Consider the following 19,989-nt stretch of genomic DNA (forward strand, 5'->3'; position numbering starts at 1 on the left):
GACACCCGCGTGTCCACTGTCCGTGAGTGGTCGGAAAACATGTTACCCCCCACTTTACCTGATTTCGTCACCGTCGTCCTACCGATGTCTTCGGCGGTGGTGTCTGCGGACGCCGTCTCAACGCACGCCGCAGCACAAACGTAAAGCGGTAAAGCGGAGCGTTTTATCCGCTTCCACGTAGATGCGAAACGCCTTCTACGGGGCAACGGATCGACGCTTTCGTTTGTCACCACTACGTGCGGATCAGGCTTACCTGCCAGGACACGCACCTCCTCCCACAACTCTTGTATACCACCGGGCAGTCCACGTCATCGCTTACTATGGCGTCTTCATAGAGTGGCAGTTGAACATTTTCTGTGTCCACCAACTTTACGGTCTCGAAATCCAGTGTCTTAATTTCTTCTTCTGGCTCACCCATGCCGATTTGTAAGATTTCTACGATAATATTTGCTGACGACGTGTATGTGTGCGCATCAGATCTACCGCTGTTGTTCTCCATGCGTAGTACAATCATTCTTTGAATAACATCTAAAGCACGTACCAAATGAATGGAAATATCGTCGTCGTGGATGATGCCAAAGCCGTTATTAATTAACTCAAATTTTATAAAGCAGAGCACTGTGTAAAGAGCCATTTTGTGTATAATATCTATATGTGATTTTATGAGGAGAAAAAATAGTAATGATGTTGAACGTATCGGACTGTTGAAATGCAAATGAATTCAAAATATATTTCGTCCGTGATCGGCGACGAAAATTTCGAAAATTTCTTAGACGACGGGTATTGCGATGTTTGTATTACTAATAATTATGAAGATCAGTAAAAATGGTTTTGCCAACGAACGTGTAATAACTACAGTGCAGGAAAATTCCGCTTAGATCGAACCAACAGTGATTTGTTTGTGTTAAAACGTTTCTCAAAAATAATCTTAAATTTTGTTTTAAAATAAAAATATGAACACTGTCAAAGATTCAGTTCGGTTGATCGTACCGGCCGAAATACGACCCTTTGACATTATCGAGTTATTCGACGGGCTTTCGACGAACTGTATCCGTGAAAGATGTGCATAGTACATGAATCATTCCCGAAAATTTCGTGAAGTCTTACACAGTCATCTTTGCGCCGAATAGAATCTATGAAACGACCAGAATTCCCAAACAATACGGACATACGGTAATAAGTTTACGCACATAAAATCGTCAGGCAGAATTCCTGCCTTACCTTTCTTGACCTTGCAATACGTCATTATAACTGGTATCGAAGGAATGTTCTTTTCTACAGCACTAACTGTTACCGCGATTGTGGTATAAGATCAACGGCTTCAATTCGGGGACAATTCTATATACTTGGCGAACTGCTCGAGAGCATCAGAATAAGCCTGTGCACGACCTGACTAACTGTGTATGAATTTTAAAATTAATTATAAAACTACTATTTTTAATATATCTAGTCTTATTATTTAATAAAACGTACCTAACAATGACATCTTTGAAGTATGCAGTGGCTATTCACTTTTTACCCATGTATAATATGTACAAGGTTGTTGGATTTCTATATTTCTAAAATACAATATATTACGAAAGTATAAAAATGGTTGAAATATTAATCTCGTTTTATTTATTAAAACCATAAGATTATTTTAGTTTTCACACGTCTTTGTCAAAGTTTTAGAATTTCATACGGTATACCCAAACCCATAGTGGTTTATGAATTATTCGTAAACATAAAATATCTTTTACAAAAATATCCTTTAATCAACAATAATTAAGTATAGAAGCGAAATGAATTCACAGACTTATTATTTTGGTAAAATATGACAACGAGTTAACCGTGGTCTGCGAGGATAGCCGGACGATACGAAGGAAAGTACAGAGGGAAAACATTATAAGAATTTCTTATAGAATTTAATTTGAAATATCACAAATGGCATTATAAAAGTGAAAACTTTGTGATGAGGTGTGAGGTAATACCTATACAATAAATAATAATCAAATTTATTCCACTATAATTATGTAATGTTATATACAAAGCAGTTTAGAACTTATCACTTTAATTTTTTCGTTAATGTATAACGAATATTAATATAGTTGATTATTTAAAATTAATAACATTTCAAAATTAGAGGAGTTTTATTTAAAAACTCAACGATGAGTGGATGAGCTATTATATATTAAATTAATTTTATAGTTTATTAATCAATCCAGATGCATGATTGATTAAGTATAGATTAATCATCAATCACAGCTTAACGTTCGGAACGTGCCAACATAATATTATGTTGTATTACTTTATAATCCAGATGGATTGATATCAATCCGCATTGGTGTAGTTTCTTATCAGAAAGTGATAACTGATGAGAACCAAACCTACGGGGAACGAACGGACTTCTGAATGACGACCGACGACAGTTATTCTGTTTTTCTACGCCGAAACTATCTTCAATGTTATGTTCTGGATTCTTCAAAATTCACATTTTCACACAGGCAAAAACATATTATATAAAAGCTTTCAATAACTATCTTAAATTTAAGAATTATAAAAACATTTAATCAATAAAATACACTGTAAACACATAGTATATAAACTATAAACCTATTAAATTTAAAACTGAAATACTAATAAATTAATTCCAAATTCCTGTACATAATACTAAATTCTGTCCATCGAGTGAGATGAACTATAAATCGTTCTATTAATAATTCTATTGCTCAGTTTGCAGTGTTCATTGTATAAATGATAAATAATTAAGATGGTATTATGTGTGTAATTTGTACTCGCACTTTTAAATTTTTATCGAATTTATGCACAAAAAATAAATGTAGTGATCATACAATATTAATATTTTGATAACTGATAAACGCTAAAATGAAGAAAAACTTCTTGAAAAGTAGCGTTGAAAACGCTTCACTCAACATACTCTTGCAAGTTAGTTCACATGTTAAATCCATTATTTCAATATTTAAAATTACATTTTACTGTTATTGATTGTTTTTTAATAATTTTAGATTGCATTTCGATGCTTGACATTTGTTATAAACGCTTTTGTGTTGCGGCATGTCTCTCAAAATGAAATTGGAATTACCAATGTCCGTTTGTTACTACTCGAGTCAACAATTTTGTTTTTAAGTAGAGAAGCATTTCGTCGTGCATGTTTAACAGATACCTTGCATCATAATTGGCTGAAAGTCATCAATCTCATTTGGTTCTCGTATGGATTATCTGATTTTCTTTAAAAATTTCAATAATACATAAATATTATATTATTTTTAGTGTTCCACTATGTGCCACTATTTGTGGAATATGCGGTTATATTTGGCTTCGATTACTAAGCCAACCTGATATTACTGTTACCACTTATTATGAATTTGGTGTATGGTCAATTATTATAAGTTGCATTATTGAACTATGCTGTGAGCAGTTATATATTGTAGCGCAAGCGTTCTTATTTGTCAAGCTACAGGTAATTAAAAAAATATTTTTTAGTATATATTATATTATAAAGGTACCTATGCAATAGATTTTGGATATAAAAAAAAGATCCCTTTGAGCTATAATGCAAACAACGGGCTCTTTTTTATTGTTGTTTTGTTTGTAAATAAAACTGAACAGATTTTAGGTTGTATTAGAAATAATAAACATTGCTGTTCGTACAATCGTTTACACTACAATGGTGTTGTATTGGAGTGGTCAGAATGCTGTACTAGCATTTTCATTTGCACAACTTGCATCAGTCATAGCATATACAATGTCATTTTACGTATATTTTTGGTATTACACTAAAAAAAATAAAAAAGATTTTCCATTCAAAACCATGTGGGAATTTTTTCCAAATTTTAGTGGAAAAGTAAGTGTACACGTTTAACTAAATATCTAAATCAACATTAGGTAGTAAAATAAAAATTGGTTTTAGAAATTATCAGAATGTATCGATTTTTCACTACTTATGTTGTTGTGGAGTTTCTTGAAACAGGGATTTATGAAACAACTATTGACTGATGGTGAACGTTATGTTATGACATTCTTTAATACATTAAAATTTGATCAACAAGGTGTATACGACGTTGTCAACAATTTGGGTTCATTAGCTGCTAGGTTTTTGTTCAAACCTGTTGAAACAGCAGCATACTTCTATTTTAGTCAACTTGTTCAACGAGAAGTGCCAATCCAAACACAAATCAAACAGGTATTCAGTGTTATGCATGAATTATTGTAAGTAAATGTCACGGTGACAATGTCTTAGGATTCTAACCGTATAAAAGAAGCAGCTAGCGTTCTGGAGTGCCTGTTACGTGTCAACAGCTCTATTGGTCTAATTGCACTATCTTTTGGACAAGCATATGCTAAATTAACATTATTTCTTTATGGAGGATCAACATTGGCTACTGGAATTGGACCAGTGCTGTTACAAATGCATTGTTTGGCCATTCTATTTTTAGCTGTCAATGGTATCACTGAATGTTATGCAGCAGCTACCATGAACGTTGCTGAATTAAACAAGTTTGCTTACAATTTATTTTATTAACTTAAATCATATATTATATGTATATTTTTATTTTAAATTTTAGATACAATGTGGAAATGGTTATATTATCTGTGATATTTTTATTTATTTCTCTGTTATTTTCTACATTTTTTGGCGGAATTGGTTTTATTTTTGCAAATTGTTGTAATTTCACGTTTAGAATCATCCAATGGTAAAAACAAATTTCATCATTATTAGTGTTAAGTATTATTAATCATGTTTAATTTTTCTAGTGGTCGGTACATTCTATCTCAATATAAAAATACTAATTATAATCCACTTAATGGATTAATGCCAAAAAAATCATTCATTTGTTGTTTAATGATGTCAACTATTATAACAATGTATTCTGAGGTGAGCATTATTTTATTGATCAGGTATCAAAAAAAAAAAAAAATATAAAATTGTTATACTATTATACATTTTTCATACATTTGCTATTATCTTAAGTAAAAACTACAAGTATGCAAATTTTAGCTTATTCAAATAAAAAAATTTAAAATGATTTTTCATTATTTTTCAGGCAAAATATTACGAAGAAAACAAACTCACACATATTATAATAGGTGGGGCATTGTTTTTATTAACAACATCAGTTTGGTTGTATGAAGAAATGTCTACATTTAGGTTTTTAAAAAAAGTTTATTGCTCAAAACACAATTAAACTACTTCCCAAAAAAATGTTACACTTTATAATCTTATTAATTATAATTTTCTTTTTTCAACTGACATAATTTAAAGATCAATTAAACTGAAAGGTACATTGATCAATTGTATAGTATACATTTCTAATACAATTCTCTGTAGTATAATATACTTGACTTTTAAATTTGTGTTTAATAATATACTGTATTATTCTATATTTATAAAAAATAAACATTTAACTATTACCCAATGTTGTCTATTGACTTAAATATAATCAACTGGACATGGTAAATGTGTGCAATGATCTGTGAATTTAATTTACCTTATGTCATTGCTGCAGGATACTGAATAATGGATTATTATTAATTTATTTTACTATAAGTTTGGAAGCAATGATCAATATTCATATTAGAAAAATTGAGCCAGGAAATACTACATTTACTCATCAAAATAACTTTTCTTTAATAATAATTTAATCTTGCTTTGTGAGAAAATTTGAACAACATGAATAATCAACTTATGACTGATTGGAATAAAGCACTTGGTATATTTATGGACATGGTTTAAACTACTCTTAATTTTTTGATATCAAAGAACAATTAGAAATTTTCTTCAGTCTGTCACGTTGTTTTTTGAAGTTACAAACAAAAAAAATTTAATTTTCGTTAGCCAAAACTATAGAGCTCTCCTATGGCTATTTATAAGAGTTGAAAAATAATATTCCCAGTCTTAAGAAATGTGTGTAAAATGATGTGTCAATTGGTTCAGTATTTTCCAAGTCTAGATGCAAACATACATTTATTTATAAATATATATTTTTAATATTATATAAACACTCCGTTTTTTAATGACTTATCTATAATCATTGTTAATTTGTTGATTTTATTTTTAATAGATTATATGTTATTTCAATTCAGTAAACTATATTATTTTTTGAAAAATATCTTAATCAGTTGAAACAATAACTCCAAATTTATAAATGACTTGTTGACTATACATATTTGACGGTTTGATAATGATACTGTTGAAGTTTTTCTAAAGCAGTTTCAAATATTGAAATAAATTTTGTTGTATAAAGTAGGTAACAATAATTAATAAAATTACATGTGTAACAGCATCTGGAAATAGTTGTGGACGTATACAGATTCCAGAATGTTTGCTATAGATAGTATTCGATTTCCCTTTGATGGGCTTGATTTCCTGGACATAGTCAATCTGTGTCGAAGACGCTTTCATCTCATAATCTAAATTGTGTTCTTCTTCATCACTTGCAAATTTATATTCATCAGAGATAAAACTCTCTTGTTCATCTTCATAGTTATTAAATTTTGCTAATGGTGCTTCTATATCAGTTACCTTCATAACCTCTTCTTTAAGTAATGATTTACCATAATATGGAAAATCCTGAGCCGTATTTATATAGACACAAGGCATATCCGTATAAATATCTAACATGCGACCACTTTGTTTATGTACTAAGCTGAATAAAATAATGTTTAATACAACAAACAAATATTTTGAGCAATGGAATTGTATTTCTGTTTACCTGGCTGCTAAATTAAATGCTTTACGTTCTTTTCCTTTGAACAATTTGAATGTATGATTATATCCAAAACCAGGAACTATGGGAAAAGCTTTTTTTAATAATCTTGGTACACGCAAGTCAAGACATGTACGATGTACATTTTTGATCAAACCAACAGGTCTTCTTTCTGGTTCTTTTATTGCCATATATTCTTCAGCATTGACCATTATTGAATGATTCATTAGTTCAGACTCTCCTGTGTTCTATAATAATATGTTATAGTTCTCCCATATAAAATAATATTAAACCAGAAGTTAAGTTTAGTCCTTACTTGTCCAGCTAAATTGAAGAACATATTTAAAGCCATATTAACTGGAGTTGATTTTGATGTCATACCAACATAGTCTACAACTAATTCATTTTTGCAAGTCAAACGAAATGTTATTCGAGCATGAAATGTTCCTGGATATCCTTCTTCGCCATCTTTACTTGAATATGTTAATACTAGTTCACCATTCGCCACATACCCATCCCACATGACTTTATCAAATCCTTTTTCACCGCCGTTGAAGTGATGACCATCACGATTTTTGTTAAGTTCATAAATTTCGCCTTTTTCGTTTTCAAGATGACCATTACTGATATAATCTGTTACTCTGCCTAATGTGCCACCAATGGAGTGGGTGTTCTGTAATCTATAGTCTATTCAACACACTTATATAATGATGACTGTATTTCAAATAATTACATAATACAGTGAAACTTCCATGTAACAAAGTCGAATAAGCAACAAAAAAAATTTGTTAAATAGAATTACGTATTCACTATTTATTAACAATGAAGGTTATATTTCTTAAAAATATTACAGAACATTTTGTAAAATGGAAGTTTCACTTTATAATATTACTAACCTTCAATTGAGTCAAAACCAAGTAAAACATCTTCTAGTTCGCCTAGTGCATTAGGTACCCAGCAGGAAATAACAGTAGCACCATAATTAATGATTTCAATAACAGCTTTTTGTTCATTTTTTAAAGTATATTTAATCACTTGGACACTTTGTCCATTATCATCCTTTATAAGATATAAAGTTTAATTCTGAACTAGGTATTTAGAAAAACAGTTACTTTTATGCATCCATAGTTGTCTACTATGATGAGATCAGTATTATAAACACTCTTTTTTTGTTCTTCTGTTTCATAAATCAAATCATTGAATATATCATCACTAATTGGATTTAACAATATAGCTTCAGAAGAAAATTTTTTAGAATTATTCATTTTAAAGCCAAGAATATTTTATTAAGTATATTATGTGCATAACAACATGTAGCTTAAAAATAAGAATAAACAATATTAATTATTTAGTTGCTTGCTATTTTAATTTTAAGGCCAATAAAAAAAAAAAAAATTAATAACACAAGAATAACAACACAGTTATTTACATTTTTGTATATATATATATAAAAAAAAAAAATATATTAATATTAAAATTAAAATTTTACAATTATATACATTAAGTAAGTTATCATATTTTATTCACTATCACTCGTATACTCTAATTTTTTTATATCGTCAGAAGAAGTATCATTGTCTGAAACTGATTCATTGTACTCTGTTTCATAATCTTCCAATTCTTTTTCGTGCTCATCAACTGCATTTGCACTAACATGAGTTGACGTTTCCATGAATTCTGCAAATCTAGAATATTTTTGAAAATTAATTAACATTTTATCTTGATTCACTGAGTTGTAATTACTTTTTAGGATCACGTAACCTGCTCACAACCTTCCATGAATCACAATTTGGACTTTGACAGTATTTTCGCAGTTCTTCAAGTGCTTTAGGTGTTTCGATCAATGATTGTTGTATATACTCATCTTCAGATAATAATCGAAGTTTTGGTTTTCTTTTAGGTAATAATCTGCAACATAAAAAGTATTAGATTACCAAATTTTTAATATTAACTATTATTATTAACTTACCCAAAAGGCAGTGAACACTTTGTGTAATACAGTATAATACTTAAAATATCCACAAAAACCATTGCTTCTAAATGAAAACTACATGATATAACTAAAGCCAAACCAATTACCTGAATAAAATAAATAATCATTATAATACAGATAAATGTTGATGATTTTTAATTTGTAGAAAAATATATAACAAGATGATGTTGACAGTAAAAAAATTGGTTGTTAAACTAAAAAAAAAAATGTTAAATGTCTATAAGTAGCCCACTATAAAAATGTACTATAAATATTTTGATATCAATTTATATGGAAAATTATAAATGTGGAATGTGTCATATTTCTAAGTTCAACATCTAATGAATTATTATAAAATATAAAATAACTTAAATAGTTTAATAAAAAAAACCATTAATATTATTATTTAATTTCAATTATATTAATCTATTTTTCTTTATTAATTAATACGCAATCTATATCTGCAGGGACGATAAAAACATAAGCCATGAAATAAACTAAAAAATAATAACTTGATTCAAGAAGGGACTCATTGATGACACTTACATTTTTTATTTATTTGTTTTAAATAATCTATTTTAACTTTACATCAGTAGTTTTTATTGAATTAAATTAAAATAACAAAAAAATCTTTATTTACATTAAACAAAATTGTTATTGTCGAAAATAAGGGTTTGGGAAATATTTGTTTTTTTGGAATGCTTTTTTAATTTTTTCCTATTATTAAGAAAAGTAAAGTACAGGGAATTTAAGAACTAAATTTTCAAATAAAAACTTTCATCAAAGAAGATTGAAAAGATTTTCCCGATATTAAGTGTTTTTATATAATAAAAATACATCAATATAAGACTTATACATTCATTATTAATATCTTATCTTGATAATTTTGTATATTATAATTAATAATTTGATTTGTTGTATTAATGCATTTTATCCTTAAAAATAAATATAATAATTACTTGTAATGTCCATCTTATAAGGTCGATGGATCTTGGATTTGTTACTGGTCCATATCTATAGCAAACTACAAAACTGACCAACATAGAAAAAACAATATATCCCAATATATACTTATAATACAACATTAATATCATATTGAGATTCTCTATCAACATTTGAATAGCATAGAGACTTAACATACAACTTGCCCCCAAGTATCCCACCATCATTCTTTTCTAAAAAAAAAAGTAACAACAATATGTTATTATATATATATTAAAATGACTATAAAATATACATACTTTAGGGATTAATCGACTGATGAGTAATATTATAATCACAAATGAAGCAGTTACGCCTACTGTAATACCACATAAGTAATAAAACAATGAATTATGGCTTAATCTAGCTGAATACCCAAATAGAAAAATACCAACTATAAACATTGCCAGTCTCTTAATATCTAACGCTGTAAAAAAATAAGTACATATTTAATATTAATGTTTGCTAATATATTATGATACAAATAAATACATATAGGTAAATATTATAATGCTTTACCAGTTGAGTGAGTTATTATTTTAAAATCGGCATTTGTTCTGATACTAAAACAAGATGGCTGAAATGGATCCAATTTGAAATCCTTTCGTTTCCAAACATAGGATATTATTTTGTTCAAAGATAATATAGCTTCATCAGATAGCATTTGTTCTTCAACTGCATACTGATCTACTCCTTGATATATTATAAAATCATCTGTTTTTTCAATTATTAAATCCACCTGTACAATAGATAATATAATTAATATTTATTAATAATTTTTCAATGAATAATTTAATATAACATACGGTAATTGTTTGAAAAACGTTAAGTATACTTTTCTCATTTCCTGCATAGCAATAGATTGGAGGTAATGAATATGTTCTTTCAGATGAAGAACAACAATTTTTTGTATCTTCTGCATTGACTGGATACACTATACCTGGATAAATATTGTTTAGAAAAATGTATTAATATGTAACAAATTAGTATGAGATTAAACTTATTTTATCCTCAATAAATTTTAAATTATCAAGTCAATGAAATGGCAATTTTTTTGTTATATTTAAGTAGTTAATAAAATATACAATAACATAAAATTTAAAACAAATTATATTTTAAATTTAGTATTAACAGTATTGTTTTTACTCAGATTTAAATTCAATAAATCTAACAAAGGTAACAAGCCAAAAATGTCTGTCAGGCAAAGAATCTCAACCAACTCATCCCCTAACAATAATACAACATACAATATAATAAATAATGTTATTATTAGTTATAATTAGTTTTAAAATCTGTTTTAATATAATTTAGGTAAAATATACAGTAGATTGTTAAAAATGCCGCTCTATGTAATCTTTTAAAGTGACAAATCTAGTTTATGAGGGGCTTATTTTTGAATTTTATTGCATTTTAAATGGATGGTTCAATTACTGAACTGAACTGAACAGAACACTCAGTGTGGTACTAAAAACTTAATGTGGAAAAAATTCTTGATCAACTTTTGAGACTTTAGTACCTATAGTTCAAAATTACAATTTGTAATTAATATGAATACAAATAACGTCATGTTATAAGATAAACGGTAGAATTTAAGATTTAAATAAAGAATATAATATTTTAGGGATTTAGCAGGAAATCAAAATATTCACTTGAAATAATAGGCCTTAATTATAAGGAACAAACATAGATTATCAAATTTATAGAAAGACAAGTTTTGTCTTTTAATATATCTATACAGTAATTTTAATTTTGTTTATCCTGACTTTCCTTAATGAGTTTCTTATTTAAAGATATTGTATTTGATTCTTATTTTTTTGACAAGAATACACAATTAAAAATTAAAAAAATCAGTATTTTCAAAGTATAATTCCGGCTGTAGACATCTACATGCCGTTATCAAGTGATAGTAAAAAATCATAGATAAAATAAATTAAAACGAATTACATGTTAAAGATTATAATTCACTCCAACTAAGTTATGAGTATCTAACGTATTTAATAAAAAACCAATTACTTACTGTTTGGTTTTGAGTGAATGAAAGATATGAGTGTGAGAAATAAGAAACCAGTCTTTAATGTCATCATTTTAAAATTTGAAGTAGTTACTAGTTACAAACGAATATCTTAGTGAAAATGTAATTATTCTTGTCAGATAAAGAAAAATCTAAAGTTAATTGTCGTCATAAAGTATAAATAGCTCAATAAAAATAGTAACATTGTCACGACAATTTACCTATATTTTTATCATGACAAAAAGTCAAAACGTTATGATTTTTATTAATTCACTTTTTATTTTTTTGTTGTTCTTAAATAACGAACTTTAATAATATTTAAAACCATAACCACCATAACCTATATTAAATTTCATGGAATGATTTATGCGTTATCAAGATTTGTGTACTTGATAAATGATAGATGATGTTTGATAATTGATAATAATAATTTCTGTGAAATTCAAAATTTAAATTTCTTTATTATTTTGTTATGTTAACTTTGTTAAAATGCCAGTGGACTTACATAGGCTCATTCAAGGATGGTTGGAATTAGAAAGCGATCCTGGTTTGTTTACTTTACTTTTAGAAGATTTTGGAGTAAAAGGAGTTCAGTTAGAAGAGATTTATGACCTTCAAAAACCATTAGATAGTCCAGTTTATGGTTTTATATTTTTGTTCCGATGGATTGAGGAGCGTCGTAGCCGCAGAAAAATTGTAGACCAAACTGATATATTTGTCAAGGATGATGATGCTATTAACAGTATATTTTTCGCTCAACAAATGATACCTAATAGTTGTGCTACTCATGCCCTGCTGTCTGTTTTGCTGAACTGTTCAGATATACATTTAGGTGAGACATTAGGACATCTTAAGGAGCATACTCGAGGTATGAATCCAGAAAATAAAGGTTGGGCTATTGGTAACACTCCTGAATTAGCACGAGCACATAATTCACACGCTATGCCTAAAAGTAGACCACGTATGGATAAAACACCAGGCTTAACAACTGGGCGGTTTACCGGTGAGGCATATCACTTTGTCAGTTATGTGCCAATAAACGGTCATTTATATGAATTAGATGGATTGAAACCGTATCCCATGGACCATGGACCCTGGGCTGAAGATGAAGATTGGACTGAAAAGTTTAGAAGAGTTATAAGTGATCGACTTGGAGCAGCTGCTGAATATAGTGATATACGATTCAATCTAATGGCTGTTGTTCCTGATAAACGATTGGCTATTACTCACAAATTAAATATGCTCAAAACAAATAGACAAATTGTATTAGAAGCTTTACAACAACTTGTATTAGTAGATGACTTTGAAAAAAAAAGAAAAACCAATGACAATGATCAATCGCCAAATAAATGTGTTAAAAAAGACATTTCACCCATTCCTGGCACATCAAAAGACTATAATGAAGAAAAGGTGATATGATTTGTTTCAATCTTCAAAAAAAAAAAAAAATTTAAACATAGTTAGTATGTGTAATTTAATTTAAACATACAGAATAAATTATTTGTTACCTTATGATGAGAATGTCAGTTAAAATTTTACATAAATGTACGATAGATAATTTAATGACACATTATAATAATTATCTCAGCCTCAGGCTGATTTTTTATTCAAAAATTTAACATGTCTTATTAAATCAAATTGAAAAATATATATTTTAAAATCAGTATAAAGTATTATATATTTGTACCAGTATAAATTATATAATAATATATTCATATGAAATATTTATATAACAGAAGTAAAACAAAGAATCACAATACATACCATACATTAATAAACATAAAAATATTATGCGGTAAGTTAAACCCATTAAAGATTTTTTAATTCACTATCTCAATCAAATTTTACCTCAAATGCTACATTTTCTAAAGATACCTAATGCTGCTGAAACATAAATTGTCTTCAAAATGAATCATTCAATATGTTATAAAATTAGCTTTTTTTTCATGCAAAATCTAAAATTATGTTGAAATAATACTTAAATTTAATCTATATAAATATTTTTGTTTCCTCATTTATATTAGATTTTTATAATTTTTCAGACGTGTCCAGAATCAAATAATATTGTAGTAATTCATGTACAATCATCAAGTGGTGGGTCAGAAGGTGATGGCAATCCAAAAGACATAAAAAGTGTATGTCTAGAAGCAGGAGCTATGCCTAAAGGATGGGAAACTCCTTCAAGTCATTCTTCAGATAAAGAGGATAATAATGATCAACCATTAGAAAATAATTTAAAATCTAATCATACTTTTTCTCCTAAAGACCTATTAGCTCTAGTGAAAAATTTAGAACTTGAAATAAACATAAGTGAAGGTAATTTAATAAAAATAATAAAACATTCATCAAGCTATATATTCATTTAATTTTTTAGGTATCTTACGAGAAGAGAATGAAAAACGTAATAAATATAAAATTGATGATTGTCGACGTACACATAATTACGATCAGTTTATATGTACATTTTTAACTATGTTAGCCCAAAAAGGTATACTACCTGATTTAGTACAACAACATTTGGGTGCACAAAAAAAAAATACTAGTGCGCAGCTTTCACTTTCTGTGCAATCTCAATCTACAAATCAAACACAGGTGAAATCAAAATCTAATAAAACAAATTCAAAAAGTAATACTTCATCAACTACAACAAGACTCAGGACAAAACGTAAGACAGCTACTAAAAAAGGACGTAAATCATGACAGGTCATTATTATTACTCGAGAATATTTCACTTGAGTGTTTCATGTCATATTGGTGGAAGTAAATCTTTATACCTATTATAGGTATTTTGCTATTTATATTGTTATAATACATCACTGCTATTAACATTGTTATCATTCTATAGTTTTTAAATATAATAAGCAATTTATAACATATTTAATAGCTTTGTCGTTAAACTAAAACATACTAACTTATTTTATATTAGTCATTAATAATACCTTAAAGAATTTGAAACGAGTAGTTAAAACTAATATTTGCTGTTCCTTTTGAAAAAATCTATGGGGTTAGTGATGAAATTATGAATGAATTATCAGATTCAGTATGATTCAGTTAAATAAAGATCTCAAAAATCAAATAATATGAATGTTTGATTGTTGCTGTTTGAACATTTGGATGTTATTAAGAACTTATAGTAGATCACAAGTATTTTAATTTATTTAATTAAAATCAAATGTTTCATTTACAGCATTATTCTAAATACTATCATTAAGTTATTAAAGACATCTATTGTTATTTGGAAAATTTGTATCCACATAAAATTCTATTTATTTTCTTTACAATTTATAGATATTTCTAGGTATTTTAAATTTTGAGCAGGAGTGAAAAAAAACTGATGGTCTTATTTCAGAAAATATTTCATTTTAGGACAATATAATAAGTTTATTGAATTCTTTAACAATAAAAAGAATAATATTTCAATCACAATAATAATTTGGTTTTTGAAAAATTTGAAAAAAATAAATAAATATTTTCATATGAATGATTGTTTAATAAGAATTTTGTTGTACATTTTATTTTGTATTACAAAATTTAAAAATCGCCATTATATCACAATCATAATCAAATTAATTGAAAAAAAATAAATTTATACAATTAAGTTATCAATTTTAGTATTACTTTAACCATATTATTATAATTAAAATAAGTTAAGGTTAAGGACAAATAAAGTTTCAGTTTAAATGTAAATCTTTGCTTTAATTATATAATTTTAAAAAACATAGTTATTGTACACCTACTAAAATCATATAAAATTCATTTAAAGATCTCTTCAGAATGGTTTCCAAATTTCTATCAGTAATCATGATAATCCATAGTATTATATATAATCCACATATAATCTAATATTATGCCCACCTTTATTATATCATCCACTTAAAATATTGGCAATCCAATATAATATTCACTTTCTTAAATTATATTGTTTGTTATTATCTCTTATTTTATTTTCATATTAATTTGTAATAGTCTTATAATATATATATTTATGTTTAATACATAAAATATATATTGTAATTAAATTTTTTACAACAATATAAACGTGTTGTGTATAGTGGTAGGACAAAAAACTGTATAATTAATTTATATTTTGCTTTGCATTATTTAGTTGCCTATCTTCTAAATGCACTCAAATAAATGCTTATTATTTATTAATATTAATTATTTTAGATCATTATTCATTAATAAGTTATAATAAATAATTGTTTATGAATTAATAAAAGTAAAATAAAAAGTGTAAACTAAAACTAATAATAATTTAATATTTTTGATGTGCTGATTGAATTTTTGATAAAAATGCTCAAATTCTTCATAAATGGAAACATGGAAACTGATTTATTTGATAAAATACACTAAATTTCAAAATATTGAAAGCACAAATTAAATATCAAAATTACATTACAATAAAACCTCATTAATACAATTCCCGTTTGCCGTACTTTGCTTTATACTTATTATTAGTATTTTTATAAAAGTAAAATAAATTAAATCAATTTTGTGAACTACTCAGTTTGAAAATTAAAAATGTCTTTTTCCAAATTTCTTCAAAGATATACCAAAGCAATAAATATCAACAAAAGATTAAAATATATTAAATATTAATATATAAAAATATTAATAAAATATTAAAATATTAATATTTTAATATTAATTACTGTAGTTTTAAAAATAGTTATTATTAATTTCATATAAGAATAAAAACATTTTTTTTCGAATTTAAATAAACATTTAATTTATGTTTTTCTTTATTTACCTATAAAAAAAAAAATTTAATATATGATTTATTTAATGTACACAAAAAATATCTAAACTTTAAATACCATTTTAATATTTCTTGATAATTTTTTAAACATATTTTAGTTTCTTTTAAAACTATTTAACAATAGTTAAAAAAAATAATAAGCATAAACTCATAATATTATAAAATATTTTTATCAAAAGAATATTTCATCTAAATTATTTGCTTTATATTAACAAATATTATAATATTTGATCAAATAATCACATTAATTTTAGTGCGCTATTATTTTAAGTTAATAATATGTGATTTAGCATTTTAAAATAATTAAAGCCTAAAATATATATTCAAACCTAATCAAATAAATTATATTAATATTTAATTTTCTTATATTTTCTTGTGTAGAGATGGGAGATTATTAGTGGTATGTCCTTAATTAATAAGGCGATTCTCGAATTTTCTCTCAAATATAAGTAGGTAACCTTTTTTCACTTGAATTGCCTTTCCACAACATATCTAAATTAATTAATACATCGATAGTACGTGTGCTATTTATTATTATATTAATTTCCGTAGTTCTCAAAAATATTATTCTTAAGACATACAATATATTTCCCAGACAGATTAATTTGACGAATGCAATTATCTTGTTGATCATTGATTATTAGCTTAAGATTATTATAGTTGACTTTATCTTATTTAATAACACCTATAGTTCAACATAGTTTCGTATGTGCACCGCTACCATAAATAACACGTTTACGTCCATAGGTAATACATGATATTTAAAATTAACGTTATTAGTGAAAATGTTAAAACAATTTTAATTGTGATGGATTTAAGTTTATATTTCAAAAACACTTAGTTAATGACATTAAATGTAGGACGGGCACTAAAAAAAATATATTCAGTTTATTTAAAAACCAATCAACTTAATGTAATCCAATTCAAGAATTTTAAACTTATTCACTATTGTGTGAAAAACTCAAGATCAACAAACAGATAGGTACTTTAATATAAAACAAAACACTTTTGAACTTCCCAACGACTAAAAAAATTAAAACAAATAGTAACAATCTTTTGTTAACTTATATATTTTTAACTGTAAAATATTATGATATCGTATCTAAATTTTTTATTGATTGATATTGTTTATTATTATTTATTTCTCTATTCATTTTATGTTACAATATTTTATAGGTGTATAATTATTTATTTGGTAACTTAAATTATTGACTATAAAAGATTATAATATTTCATATCAAGACCGATTGATTATTTTTTATAAGATTATGTACTTTATAATCTCTAAGCATTATTTTTGTAGTGTATGCCCTCATAATTTTTTTAATTGAAAAAAAAAATTAATATTTGTAATTTAAGCTTTGTTATTTTTGTATATTTTGCTGATATACTAAGAAAAAAAATACTGTGTTTGTTTCAGCAATATTTCTTTTTAGTTGGTTGGTAGTTGCGTATATGAGGACAATCACTCATACCTATTATTGTCAATACTCAATATCCATAAATCCAAATATTGTTCGATTTAAGTAATACCTAATAAACATATTTTCAGAAATATGAAAATTACATTAATTAAAAATTAAAATAATCGTCTTATTTTAAAATTATATAACTCGATAATATTTTATGAAATAAGTGATTGGGAATAAAAATATATTAATTATGCTAAAAACATGATAAACACAAGTAGTTATAGATATTCAAAATTTAAAAAAAATTACGAATATTACGAGAGATATAGACTGATTCACTCTATAACCGTAGAATATAATATGTAAAATAATGCAATTTAAAAATACTCATAAATTGCTTAAAAATTAAAGTATCGTAAAACCCCCTAATATATTTATCTAAGGAGGATTCCTCATTAGGAATTCTAGATCATTATAAGTTAGGTCAATTTAAGACCAAATCTAAACATAGAAAACAATTTAAAACAAACGGTATTCATGTTAAAAAAAAAAAATTGATAATTTCGTCCGATGTGATGGGAAGATTAAGCTTTTTTTTATTTATTATGTGTGGACCCTGTATAAAATAAAAAAAAAATGAAGAACTCTTCCAAAATAACAAATTTATCCCCACTCATAAACATAAGGTTAAACTTCCTCCAACCACATATTTAATCAATCTATGCCACTCTATAAAATTAAATGAATATTTAGTATTTTATAAAATAACTGAGGATTTTATTTTCATTAAAATTAAAATATCAAAAAGTAATACCCGCAAAATCTATATAAGAAGTTTTAGGCATTAACATTTTTTTCTTAATGGAACTCGCGGTCCTTTTTTTAATAGTCAAAATGTATGAATTAAAAATATTAAATAAAAAATTATGAATACAAAGTTTTTATTAGAGTCTGCATGCCACTGCACATCCAATATTTCGTAATTTACGTATTTTGTACAGCACACAATTTAAGTCTCTCCATCAAATAAATAGCACATTAATAAATAGGTAAACCGAATTTATGTAATATATTTATTAATATATATTATATTAAAGTTTTGTTTGAAAATAATCACTTTATATAATGTATACAAATATTATACATTTATTAATGTAAATAATTACCAATCTATTTAGTAATTTATATCCCAAAATAAGATAAGTTTAGCCGTTTATGTTAAGTTAATATTTTGTTTTAATAATTTTACATTATGTATTAATTTAATTTCAAAAAATAATTAAATTAATGGATATTTCGAAACTGTAAAAATTATAAAATTCATAGTTTGTACAATATATATATATATTTAGTATACCTAATTTATATATTACAAAAATATTAAAATTTTTTTTAATAATATATATATAATATCTTATAATGTAACCGTAACATTATTTCTACTGCATAGATGTATTAAGTTGTATCATTGTATTTTTTTAATTTTTTTTGTAGTTTAGTATTAATAATGTTTATCATTAACATTTTAAAAGTTCCTTGATTGATCGTTGTCTTTAAAGTTTAAATTGTACTTCGGGGCCCACATCACTAATGATTACGTGTTTTCTATTTTCTGGTGTAGGTATGTTATTATTTATTCTTAATGAACTACGGATTCTTTTCTTTCGTTATCTGTGATTTTATTTTATTTTGCATAAATCTTTTTTAAATTTACACTTAGACTATACACTTAAGGACGCGCACACACGGCACACACACCACACACACACCACATACACACACGCGCACGCATACACACAGACATACAAAACACACATTTCCCCCCAAATGAAATAATTTGGGCCGTTAAACAAAAGTAAGAAAAACTAGTCTATAAGAGAGTAATTTACCATCTAGTGTCAAGTCAGTTGTGCGTGTAACAAGATACCTGTTAGTCTGTATCCTTGTGGAAGGTCTTCCGAGTATCGTTAATTTTTTATTTCGTAAAAGAATAATTATTTTATTATATATAGATTGCAATTAAATAAATTACGTTTTATATTCACAAATCAATAAGTACTTATATAATATATTTGATATAATTACAGAATGCAATTTTAATCATTATAAGTGTTAAGTTGTTTTTTTTCAATAAATTATTTTTATTA

The 19,989-nt window shown here is 26.1% G+C and overlaps 4 protein-coding genes across 4 annotated transcripts; 2 read left to right on the forward strand and 2 right to left on the reverse strand.

Moving 5' to 3' along the window:
- Window positions 1-2,375: 2,375 nt before the first annotated feature.
- Window positions 2,376-5,351, forward strand: LOC113556837 (protein RFT1 homolog). The gene is made up of 9 exons (XM_026962011.1): window positions 2,376-2,925; window positions 3,006-3,208; window positions 3,271-3,460; window positions 3,617-3,844; window positions 3,911-4,183; window positions 4,241-4,497; window positions 4,566-4,694; window positions 4,756-4,876; window positions 5,046-5,351. Exons 1-9 carry the CDS (start codon window positions 2,866-2,868, stop codon window positions 5,184-5,186), a joined length of 1,602 nt encoding a protein of 533 aa, XP_026817812.1. The 5' UTR covers window positions 2,376-2,865; the 3' UTR covers window positions 5,187-5,351.
- A 761-nt stretch (window positions 5,352-6,112) lies between these two features.
- Window positions 6,113-7,972, reverse strand: LOC113556919 (aldose 1-epimerase-like). Its single transcript, XM_026962149.1, has 6 exons — window positions 7,820-7,972; window positions 7,604-7,766; window positions 7,024-7,394; window positions 6,714-6,955; window positions 6,272-6,647; window positions 6,113-6,202 (listed from the first exon to the last, which is right to left on the reverse strand). The coding sequence occupies exons 1-6, from the start codon at window positions 7,970-7,972 to the stop codon at window positions 6,113-6,115; spliced, it is 1,395 nt and encodes a 464-aa protein (XP_026817950.1).
- A 219-nt stretch (window positions 7,973-8,191) lies between these two features.
- On the reverse strand, window positions 8,192-11,943 carry LOC113557389 (nuclear envelope integral membrane protein 1). Its single transcript, XM_026962876.2, has 8 exons — window positions 11,678-11,943; window positions 10,467-10,600; window positions 10,180-10,399; window positions 9,921-10,087; window positions 9,639-9,854; window positions 8,677-8,786; window positions 8,451-8,615; window positions 8,192-8,392 (listed from the first exon to the last, which is right to left on the reverse strand). Exons 1-8 carry the CDS (start codon window positions 11,742-11,744, stop codon window positions 8,227-8,229), a joined length of 1,245 nt encoding a protein of 414 aa, XP_026818677.1. The 5' UTR covers window positions 11,745-11,943; the 3' UTR covers window positions 8,192-8,226.
- A 169-nt stretch (window positions 11,944-12,112) lies between these two features.
- LOC113556976 (ubiquitin carboxyl-terminal hydrolase calypso) lies at window positions 12,113-14,845 on the forward strand. The gene is made up of 3 exons (XM_026962223.1): window positions 12,113-13,081; window positions 13,714-13,987; window positions 14,046-14,845. The coding sequence occupies exons 1-3, from the start codon at window positions 12,161-12,163 to the stop codon at window positions 14,369-14,371; spliced, it is 1,521 nt and encodes a 506-aa protein (XP_026818024.1). The 5' UTR covers window positions 12,113-12,160; the 3' UTR covers window positions 14,372-14,845.
- Window positions 14,846-19,989: the final 5,144 nt, after the last annotated feature.

The sequence above is a fragment of the Rhopalosiphum maidis genome, chromosome 1, assembly GCF_003676215.2.
Source record: "Rhopalosiphum maidis isolate BTI-1 chromosome 1, ASM367621v3, whole genome shotgun sequence".
Lineage (NCBI taxonomy): Eukaryota > Metazoa > Arthropoda > Insecta > Hemiptera > Aphididae > Rhopalosiphum > Rhopalosiphum maidis.